The sequence below is a fragment of the Eucalyptus grandis genome, chromosome 3 (assembly GCF_016545825.1).
Source record: "Eucalyptus grandis isolate ANBG69807.140 chromosome 3, ASM1654582v1, whole genome shotgun sequence".
NCBI lineage: Eukaryota > Viridiplantae > Streptophyta > Magnoliopsida > Myrtales > Myrtaceae > Eucalyptus > Eucalyptus grandis.
In genome coordinates, this window is record NC_052614.1 from 39,500,826 (window position 1) to 39,512,659 (window position 11,834).

Consider the following 11,834-nt stretch of genomic DNA (forward strand, 5'->3'; position numbering starts at 1 on the left):
GATGACGAAATTCTCCATTTGCTGTTGAGCCTTCTTCTGTTTTTATTATGAATCCATCGAATTTTCTTTACTTTTCTTCGTCGCACCCCGGCACAAATAGGGACGGGGATCGCGACCCTCTCCATTCTCTTTACAATTTTTCTTTTTTATTTTGTCGTTTTTCTCTTCTCATTGTTTTATTAAGGACTGACATTGAGCCTAGCTAGCATCATATCGTTGCCATCTCGTTTCCAACGAGACACCATGTCCGATTTCCAACTTCAAAGATTAGTAGAAAATGTTTTGAGCACATCGATTTGAACAAAATCAAAAATTAAGGGATCAGATTACATTAAGGGCATACAAAAAAATTAAGAACCACCCGAAACTAATGAGTCCCAAGAGAAATAGTCCGGTTCTTGGTTCTTATTTATTGGGACTTGTGGGTATCGGTCTGGTTCTCGATGGTGTGAAAATGTCTGTCTACCCACCTGGATTGGACTAGTAATATATAAATATTTATTTAATTTTTAAGAAAAATTTTGACCCAAAAATTTTAAGAAAAATGAAAAATCCTGAAATTTCTAATATGGAACTCAACACCCATTAACTGAGTACTCATATTACCTTATTCACACCTCGTATAAGTCGTCTCTTTATCTCTCACTCACGGCCTTGACTCTCAAGCTCTACGCATATCGACTTTTAATATGAACTTGATCTTTTTACTAATCTTGCAATTAAAAAATGGAAGTTTTATTTTTTTGGCTTTACTTTGGCTTGTTAGAAAATATTATATTGAGTGCATGAAGCTTGATGAGACCAATTCCATGGATCCACTTGAGAATTGTAGCGGACCACCAGTCCAATTCTCGAGTGGATCTATCAACGGATGATTCCCAATTTCAAATTTTTGAAACCAGTCCTTAGTGGGCGGCTTCCGGTTCCAGTGTGAGAACCACCCACCTGGCCTATGGTTACCCCTAGATTGCATATCACGCATCTGTTTACCGACGATCTTACCCTACTTACTTAGTTAAATACATTTGTTAATTCGAAGTGGTTCCTTAATCTCTCCGTCTCTTATATAATATGCTCTTCTTTGAGAATGATTGAACGGTATAAGCTCGCTTCCTCTCTCTCTCTCTCTCTCTCTCTCTCTCCCGATGGCCGGCGAAGCATTCGAACTTCAGGAGCGGCCGGAAGATCCGGAGGAAGACGGCGAGGCCCTCTCGCTCTCCGACTTCCCGCTCGTCACGACGGGTCAGCCCCGCAATGACTCCGGTCCCAACAACTTCTCCGACCGCCCTCGCCGCTCCTCCTCCGAGCCTCCGGAGTTCTTCGAGTTCCTCATCGACCTGGGCGCCCACATGCGCTCCGCCGACGACCTCATCGTCTCCGGGAAGCTCGTCACCCTCCACGACCAGTCTCCTCCGCCGTTGTTCCCCCGCGGCGCGCCGACGTGCCGCCGCTGCGACTCTCTTTCCGAGCTCGAGCGGTCGTCGGTCTCTCGGTCGAGCAGCCCGAAGGCGCAGCTCGCGAGGAGCAGCCGCTCGCTCAACTACCGGAAGCCCCGCCGGCCGTCGAGCTCTCTGGTAGCGCGAGAGGCGGAGCGGACGACGCCGTCGTCGTCGGGCAGGGGCGTCGCGAGGCCGGACTCGTTGGCGAGGAAGCCGTCGCGGCCCCGGTGGCGCGTTCTGCCTTTCGGGGCCCTGAGGCTGCCGGCGGAGATGGAGCTGCGGGACATGCGGAGCCGGCAGCTGCGCAGGAACCCGTCGACGCTGTTCGCCACGCCGGCGCCAGCGCCGTTGCCGGCCGACGGGGGCGGTTGGAAGGGCTCGTGGAAGCTGATCAGGGCGCTGAGCTGCAAGGACCCGACGAGCGTCGCCGTCGCGACGTCGCTCGCCTGCCTGCCGCACGTGTGAGGCTCTCCCCTCGCGCGTGCGGGGCACGTGATGACTCTAGCCTTTTATGTGAATAGACCGTATTACCCATATATGGCTTGTAGATTTTGGGCGTGTTGGTCGGAGGGCATATATGTCCAAACGGGAAAATTTGGATGGCTCGCACGTGTGGAATTTATAGTAATGTGACATTGCGTCGAAGAAGGGACGAGGCTGGGATTTTCCGCTGGGTGTTTGTATGATGAAGAATGATGACGTCACTGCCACAGTGCCATTGGCTGGTTACATGCCACGTGTAATTAATGAGTATCACGAGAATCATGACGGTAATTTAATGGGTTCCGATAATGTACTAAATAGGAATTTCACGAGTTTTTTGAATTTTTGTTGTTCAGTACTCTCTCGGGTATTGTTTTTTTCTTTTTTGCTATTTTAATGTTTGGTATAGTAATGAATTGGTATGTAAAATTTTGACATATTTAATCCGAAACTTACAGTGTTATACTATTTCATGTATTTGGGATCGAATGATCTTATTTTCAATATTTATGTCGCATCAAAAATTACATTCTCTTTACAATTTTAAATGTTAGAATGTTGAGATATGTCAGATCCTTGAAGCCATTCAAAACATCTCCGTTATAAGTACTACAAATTGGGATGAGAGACCCATTTTGCTTTACGTGAAAATTCAAAAACCTTTTTTGGGTAATGAACGGTGAGCAAATTGTCCCATGCATTATACGGTCATCCGGAGTGAGAAATGAGTAATTTAAACATGCGATTCTCTGTGTCAATTAGAATGCTTTAACTGTTTAACCCACTTCTTAACTTAAGACTACATTGTTCTTTTTTCTTTTTCTTTTTTTGAGAAATACTTATAAAGGACACACGTACATGTATTGAAGAGAGAGAAAAGAAAAGAATAAATGTGTTTGGAGGGAGATAGCCGTTTAAAATGGCTAATCAGTTTAGGAAAGAAATTCAAAGGATTGTAAAATGAGAGAGATTCAAATTCAATCTTGTAAAGTGATATCATTATTTTTATTGTACTATATTCCGGTCATTACATCTTAATATTCCACAGGCTGAAAACCAGTCAAGGGTCTTTTTTTTTTTTTTTCCTAACAAAAAGAAAAGGGCTCCTTTTTCTATTTCCCTGGCCACGAATGAGTCAAGTCTTTTGCCCCCCCAATAAAAATCGAGTAAAGAGATCAAAACCCTAATGTTTTATCTAATGAAGAAAATAAAGTTGCATAAGATGACACTTCTGGAGTTGCAATTGCCCAACTCGCAAGCCTCGTGCACGCAATGATTTCGTGACCCCAATGTACGAATTTCAAGAGTTCAATTACAGTGTCATACGAAAGAAGAAGCGAGGACACTTGTCGAGATACATTGGAAAACGCCGAACATGGTTTCAAGAAAAACTGCCCGCATTTAAATAAGGGAAGACTAGGTTTTAAGGAAAGATGCATGTTTAGTGGGGTTAAGATATCTTTAAGGGTAGGCAAATGAGATGCCTTGGGGTACGTGCATTACACTTGCCATTTGTACAAGCAAAGTCAGAATAACTCGATTGCATTACTTTGATGACCAAGACGACTCCGAATGTTTCGTGCACCCTTTCGGGTCATTTCTAAATAACTATATAATTACTTAAAAAGTCATAAACGTATCATATAGAGGTCAATTTAATCTTAAATATGTCGATTTTACCAATTTAGTTTTAAACATATTGTATAGCAGCCAATCCAATTCTAAACATTTCGATCGTGTCAATTTTAGTTCTAAACATTATGATAATTTGCTAATTTAGTTTTGAACCTTTTGACAATTCACTAATTTAATTATAAACCTTTTATTGATTTGTCAATATAGTCATTAGGCCATTTCCAGCTAAAATTGCCCAAAAGAATTATATTGACAAACCATTAAAAGATTTAGAACTAAATTGTCAAATCATCAAAATGTTAAGATTAAATTGACATAACTAAAATATTTAGGATTTGATTTGCTATTGTGTAATAATTTTATGACGAATAACATAATTAAAAGATTTAGAGTTGAATTGGCCATTGTACAATAGGCTTAAAGCTTTTTCGACAATTTTTCCTCTGTGTGGCTATACCTGTTACGTATTGCTCGATGAATATTTCGAAGAACCAAATAGTTTTTTGCAGAACAACCCCTATTTTGATAAGTGAAGTCACCGTTTCTAGGAAAATCTAAATGGAGAAGGCCTCTTTTGGAGTTTGGACACATACTAAGGTGCGCCAAATCATGGCAATCATGCCTGCTTTGCTTTGCAACATTGTACTTATTGTCACGTCCATGCTAGCGAAGCCAAAAGCTTCACTTATTCATCAACGCGGACAGGTGTAATTCACTGAACAAACTGTGTAGGTTTCGATCGATTACGTCGCGAAATCATGTTGCAGATGCTTATGCTCGAAGCTCCATTAATTCTTCGAATTATTCAGTCAACGTGCCCCTGTCTACAATATAATTACAAGTCACTTGCTTCTGAAGCAATTACAAGGATTATAGCCCGTGCGCCAATCGTCGTCGAGGAACAGAATGTACATTCTCATTGAAGCTTCACATAATTTTTAAATTTTTCAACACAATTTAAAAGAGGGCGAAATGATTATGTTATTGAAGTCAAAGGAGGTGGGAAATCATGTGCTTGACATCATTTTTTTATATTATTATCTCTAATTATGTAATCTTTGTAAAAAAAACAAGGATGCCTTGCATTAGTCTTTGTTCGTACGACTTAATCATCGTGTCCTCATCCCATACCGAGATGGTTTTCATGGGGACAACCAATTTGAATCTTGCCAAATTTGGAGTCTCTTTTTTGACTTTTCTGCCTCCCATATTGAGACTGCATGATGTTGCCGGAATGATTTTGCACTTGGTGCTGCTCTACAAGCTTCGGATGATTTCACGTAAGACCCCATATTAAAAAGACAAGGGACTTTCGATCGAAACCACTGTTCGCATGCACTTGTGGGCCCGATTTTCGAGAAAACAAAATATCATGAGATTTCTGAGAAATATAGTAATTGAAAGGTGTCTTAGGTTTTAGCTAGAAGTTACCAATCGGGACTGTTCCATTCAAGAATCAAACCGAATTGACCTTACTCAATCGATTTCACTTCAATTCACACATGACCAGATAGGTTCCTCAACAAAAAATTGGAGAGCAGTTTGTATTATTTTTTTCTTTTTATATACAAGAAAGCCGTCCCTAATTGTTTCGATTATCTTTTTTAAAATGCAATTTCTCAAATGTTGGAAATGGATTTTGAACTTGGCAAACCTTTGAAAGCCGTCAATGTCTTAATCAATATGTCCCATATTGTTCGCATAGTATGCTTTCTTAAAATCATAGTTATACTATTTGCAAGTCAACCCAGGAATCGGCAATCAATATGTCCCATATTGTTCACATAGTATGCTTTCGTAAAATCATAGTTATACTATTTGCAAGTCAACCCAGGAATCGGCATTAGACTGGTTGATTTTGGTTTGAGGTCAATTTTGGAAGGGAATTGACTCTAATAAGATAGATTTTGGGTTCTTGATTTGAAACATACGAATTCTTTAACCTGTTCACCTCCAATACCAATTCTACTTTGGTCTCTTTGTTTAAAATCTACCCGTCTCAGAACCATTCAACCTTAATACCTACGCACTCACACCATTCAACCTTAATACCTACGCACTCACATTTATAGCTGTCATTTAAAATATGAAGTGCTAAGTCCTAAACTAATTGTATGTTAATTAATTAAGTCATAAATTTTTTAATTGGGTCAATTCAATTCTAAACCTTTGGAGGATTTATCAATTTAGTCCTAAACATTTTAACGAATTACCTATGTAGTCTTCCCAGCTAATTTTAATTGAATTGTCATCTCAATTTTAATTGGAAATCACTGAGATGACAATCCAATTAATGCCAGCAGTCCTATGTGGCATGATAAGCGCAAAGTACCAAAACTAGTAAGTATAGGTCATACTTCACTAATAATCGTTGCGTTAGGAACTTTGAGATCACTTGCATTTAGATCGTGAACTACAGTTGCTGTGCCGTCGAGTGCTATAAACTTTGATATTACTCACAATTGATTAATTTTATGTATTTTCAGATCAAATTTTTCACTAGACATGCTAGTCCAATTTGGCAACTTTTCCATTTGGCACAACGCTACCCACACGCCAGCCTTAAGTCATGAACTATACCTATTCACACGTGCATGCGGGTAGAGAGAGAGAGAGAGAGAGAGGTGGGCATGTCCAGGGGCGACCAATCACCACAGCAACAGCAAGGGTCGCACGACCGTTACCGTCACATGAGGGCTAGAGCAACCACCGCGGCGCAGAGGAGGCTCACCGCCTCGGCTCCCAGCGATGGCCATCCAGAGCCTCGGCAATCGATTAAGACGCTCTTCAGAACCGTAACGGTACCAAAAATTAGCAGTGTTTCCCCGGAACGTCTCCCTTGGCTGAAAGACCGCATGTTAAGTATTCACACAATGCCCTGGGAGAAGTCTAAGGACAAGAGTTGTAAAACCCCAGGAGTATCATGCAGAGCAGCATGCGGGTTTATTTATGATTGGCCTAAACAGAAGAAAGCAAACAAACAGTCAGAGGAGTTAAGAGCACTTATCTACCCTGAGTGCCGGAGAAGACACGCCAGAACCTTCTCATAAGAATGGAATCTGTGCATAGGAAGCCATCAAAGAGGGCAAGTCCAAGCTACAGCTTACATCTTTGTTATTTGCGATTGCGCATCCATCGACTGTGGTAATCTCGGCACGCACGATTACCCTTATTCGACACCCCCGTGAATGGAGTCAAGCTAGGAGTATGTGACGATTGGATCGCATAAGCAACAAGCAAGAACGGACAAGGACGATATAACGAGAACCTTAAGAAGACAGTTTTCATTCGTCCAAATGCCTGTTACATGTGCTTGCTCAAAACTTGGACAACCTGGAGTAGACAGGGAAAACTATACTCGATACATTCAGTGACCATAGACACCAATTACCAAGCAATCACGAAAATCACGCACTTATCTGTCAACCGAAACCCATTACTGCCCTACAAACAGGGTACTATCCCATTTCATGGAATGCAGTAGTTTCTTCTAATAACCATCAGTGGCATGGGATACTTATGCTCTCTCTTACCAACGACTGAACTGTTGGACATATGGTTCCAACATGACAAAAATAGACAAAGGATTGCATGGAACTGAATCACGAGTGAAGCATCATCATCACCTAAACAAGCAAATAACTATAAATAGGCCCTCAGTGAAACTTTGAAAGTCTAAATCAACGAACACCCCATCCCACCTCCCCCTACAATGAGAAAATTCTAATAAACAAGCTGTTTCACCAGTCACCGGAACTGATCGTAATACCACATCAGAAAGATCAAGCAAAAGAAAGGTGCAAGCAATGCACCTATGGATCATGAATCCGTTCGGATGAGAAAACATTCCTGAATGGTTTTAGCATCTTGACAGAAAAATGATGTATGAATTGCCATCTGTAATACTCCCAAACAACTCCATTCTTACATTAGCTTGTATTAGATGCTAGGATGAGAATCATTGAAGAAAATGCTAACAAATCTAAAAACACTAAAAGAACTTCAAACAAACGGTAAAAACAGGGGACATAAGGAGTGATTTTTTCAAATAGAAAAAGTCCAAACTCATCTCTTTATCCCAATATTAAACAATCTCTAAACACTAGACAACCAACTTGACAGAAACTTCAATGAAAAACCCTTTCAAACAGTCTCTTCTCTACCTCTAGGATTAAATCACCAGATGCTGCAGTTGCAGCTACCCAAACACAAGGATAAGACCATCCTCATTTTTCCTCACAATGATAACCGGGACGAAGATCCCTATACTATTTGTAATACACCCATAAATAAACAAAAAATGAAGTACTTAATCAGCAAAAAGCATCAGCAAATTTGCACATCATCTTTGAAGAATACCAAACAATTTAAAAAATGAAAATTATTATATTGAATTTGACTTCTCCCAGAACCATAACTGCTAGAATAGGGAAAAGATCCCCATACTATTTGGAATAAGCCCATGGATAAGAGAAGAACAGAAAATGAAGTACTTGATCAGCATAAAAGCATCTGCAAATTTGCACATCATCTTTGAAGAATACTGAACAATGAAAAAATGATATCTATTATGTTGAATTTGACCTCTCCCAGAACCAAAACCAAACTCATTTTTCTCAGTTCCTTTGGCCGGATTACCCAAAAAAAAAAAAAAAAAGAACTATAAAATGAAGCACTTGATCTTGAATAATTCTATACCATAGTGACATTCAATTGATGTTATAGCTGGAAGTGTCAATGAACAAGTGCTAATTTGGCCCTCACATTGCTATAATCAACTATAGCAAGTTGACACATCACCTATGCAAAACAAAATACTAGCATAACCTTCAAAATGATATACAATGACATTTAGCGCATATGTGGACCAGGAAAAAGAAAAAGGAAAAACACAAATTCCCCAAATAACATGGTCAACCAACCAACTTACATTTGTAACCACCAGCACCAGCTGCACCACTATCATCGCTCAAAGGGCAACCATTACCACACAAGTTATTCTCATTCTTCAGACCACATCTTGCAAATGTCGCACTTCTTGAGCTCAATCAACATTCCAAATCTGAGAACCAGCACCTCATGAATCTCACCGTTGCCTTGGGACAGTCCACTACATACCGTGTTTCATTTCTCTTGCTCAGCAAGGGAGTTTCGTTTTTCTTATGTCAAGAAAGATCTTGACAGATCACAACCTTATCACATCCCCAAAACCATTTAATCTTCTGTCCTAAAAGGCTTAGTACATGCATCAGTGGCCAATGTATATTGAAGTTTCCAATTGATGCTATAGCTGGAAGTGCTGATACACAAGGTGCTATATTATAGATGCTAATTCCAAGCACTGAAGCCCCGGACAAAATCGCTGTTGAGCTATCGACATACAATAATGCAGTGACTTTTGGCAATGCAATGTTTATTAGATCAAGGACCAGAGAATTCCCAGGTAATTAGAATGCTTTTAATTTTTCTCAAAATGTTTATGTTGACAATAAAATATTGCTAGCTAAATATTAAGTTGTCATTATCTTGCAGCTGAATGTAGAGCCTATTTGGATATTCAACACCAAACCTACAGAAGTTGGCCAATAAATTCTTGACTATAACTTGTAGTGCACCGGGTTGTGAGCATAACTGGAGTGCATTTGAGCAAGTAAGATTTATGTTTACAATGCATCAATCTTTCTCATCTATCCTCCATATAAAACTTATATTCTAAGCATTTAACTTATGCAACATATTAAACACAAAGAAGGGAAGCGAAGCAGATTTGAGCATCAAAAGCCATAATCTCATGTATGTCAAGTACAAGATATGATTTGCAAGATGTGACTGATCTCATCCCGCTAAATGACTTCATTGAGTAATTAATGATTGTGTGAGGAGATAGAGGGTCACTACAATGCTGAGGATGACAAGGCACATTGGGGTGATGTGGAGAGAATATCTTGTTATTACAAGTAAGGACATACACAAGGGAACAAGCGATATTAAAAACAAGTGACAGAGCTTCAAGTTCTAGAGCAGTGAGCATTGGGGATGATGAAGCTGATTTAGATGAAACATAGGACACTGAACAGTTAGATATAGAGATGGAAGGGATCAAAGCTTGGATGGTGGTGATGATGATGAAGATTATGGGGTTATATTGATGAATATTAGGTCATTTTAGAATTTATATATAGAGATTTTGCATGCTGAGTATAAGTTTTAGACTTATATACATTGGATTTTAGCTTTATTATGAATTTCAAAAGCATTTCTAGTGTTGTGAACTTCTTGTGTGGTATATGGTGCCAGGATATTCAATCTATTTATTTTGAGTTATTTAGACATTCCATAATTTGCCAGTGAAGGATTTATCCTAAAAATTCAGCTCTGTCTCCCTTTGCTTGGGCGAGCACCTTAGTAGGCACCTAGGGCCCAGACATTACAGGAGTCCTTGCACCTTAGGAGCACCTAGCACTTTTAACATTACCAGAATATTCAATGCATAGCCATCACAGCCATCAAAAAACCAACTAAAACATCAAACTTCCTCTGCTCAAATGATGACAAACTACCAACCTAGCCCAATGATTAGTTGAGATGCCTAAACCATTCTCCACAAATCCAAATTGTCGGCCATTACAGAAGTACCACAAAGCTAAATGCAAGCCAAACTCAAAGTAACAAGACGCTAGCAGAAACCACATATGCAATATAAACAACTACGTTGGAACTTTGGAGAACTGAAGAAAATGGAAATCTGTAAAAATTAAGGAAGTAGTTTGGAAATTACAGCAGGCATCAGGTGTGGATTTTGGTCTCTAATAAGGGGGAGGAGAAGGAAGAAAAAGAGAGTGGGGGTGGGTGTGAGAGAGAGAGTAGACCTGTCACTGACAATGGCGACAGTACGGTGAGATGGCAATAGGTTTGATCTGGCTATAGGAATGGCCAGTAGATGTGCAATTTATGAAAGCATCCACTGAGTACAAGTAGTTTTTCCTCTCTCTTTAGGTATCTTGATGCGTGGCAGCCACTATATGAGGGCATCCACTGAGAACAAGTAGTGTATGCTTATTCATGATTTAGAAAAAAAACGGATAAAAACCTGATGTGTAGCAGCCACTACAAAACTACACCAATGTAAACAACTCCATCACACAGTTAGATCTAGTTGTGCTAGTGACCAAGAGTCCATGCCAAACTGCTCTTCAATTGCATAGTGGCCAAATGCTCTCGAATATGCATAAAGTTTTTATTCTCCCATATTTTACCTTTTCCAGATCTTAAAAATCTTATAATTTGACTCTCATTCACTGTGAAACAACTGATACTTTTCAAAGTGTGCAATTATTAACATATAAAATGATGTTTTAGTTTTATGGTTTGCCAGGAAAGTAACTAACTTTCTGCTTAAAGAAAACCAAAACAAGCAGGGTCAATCATAATCATCACAATCATGTCGAGGAATATATGTCCGTACTTCATTATCCACTGTTCTGCTAGACAGACCCAGTTCTTATTATTATTTCTTGAGCACTGTAAGAAGAAAGTCATATGATCTGATAGAAAGTGTAGCCCTTTACTCCTCATCGTCCGCTTATGATCAGAAAATTACAATCATAAGAAGCTAACCTATGAAAACATTCGACATGCACACATGAAAAAATGTGGTATCCGCATATATACAAACAGAGAACAATCAGTTAGCTGTTGCAGAAACAGTAGTAATACAAGTCGCAAGCTGCATAGGACACGGTAAGAGGATATAAGAACTTCAAAAGTGCATGTCTGCTTAGATAAAGATAGTCACAATAAAAAAAGGTGATTCACTGTTTGTTGTCACAGATCACTCCCATGTTTTGGCTAGTGCTAGTTCTTCCTCTGTTTAGAAACAATTAAGCATCATGCTTATCTGTATATGATTATATAAATTCTCCAGAACCATCACCATTGCAAGGGAAAGGGGCAAAGGGGGCAGACAAGAGGATCGGCTTGAGACGACAATTTCCCCTCTACGTATATCTTCAGTGAAAAGACATAAATGTCACTAATTATCTTGACAATTTCAGCAGACCTACTAAATTGGGGGTGCTCCTCTTTTAGTTACTAAATAATAAGCAAAAGTCATATTCTTGGATAAGTATGTAGCAGCTGTGTACTGTAAGAAATCTTTTTGTACAGCCTTGTGCATAGCATTTCATTCATGAGCACCAACAAACCAAACCGCAGCAATACCATGAAAGGCCCAAGGCATTTAAAGCTTCTACTAAGTTACATAGGTAAGCGCAATAC

General features: G+C 39.6%; 1 protein-coding gene across 1 annotated transcript; it reads left to right on the forward strand.

Moving 5' to 3' along the window:
- The first annotated feature begins 1,145 nt into the window (after window positions 1-1,145).
- On the forward strand, window positions 1,146-1,904 carry LOC104439609. Its single transcript, XM_010052652.3, has one exon. The coding sequence runs from the start codon at window positions 1,146-1,148 to the stop codon at window positions 1,902-1,904; it is 759 nt and encodes a 252-aa protein (XP_010050954.3).
- The last annotated feature ends 9,930 nt before the right edge of the window (window positions 1,905-11,834 follow it).

Coding starts and splice junctions, on each gene's coding strand:
- LOC104439609 (XM_010052652.3), top strand. CDS start 1,146: ATGGCCGGCGAAGCATTCGAACTTCAGGAGCGGCCGGAAGATCCGGAG.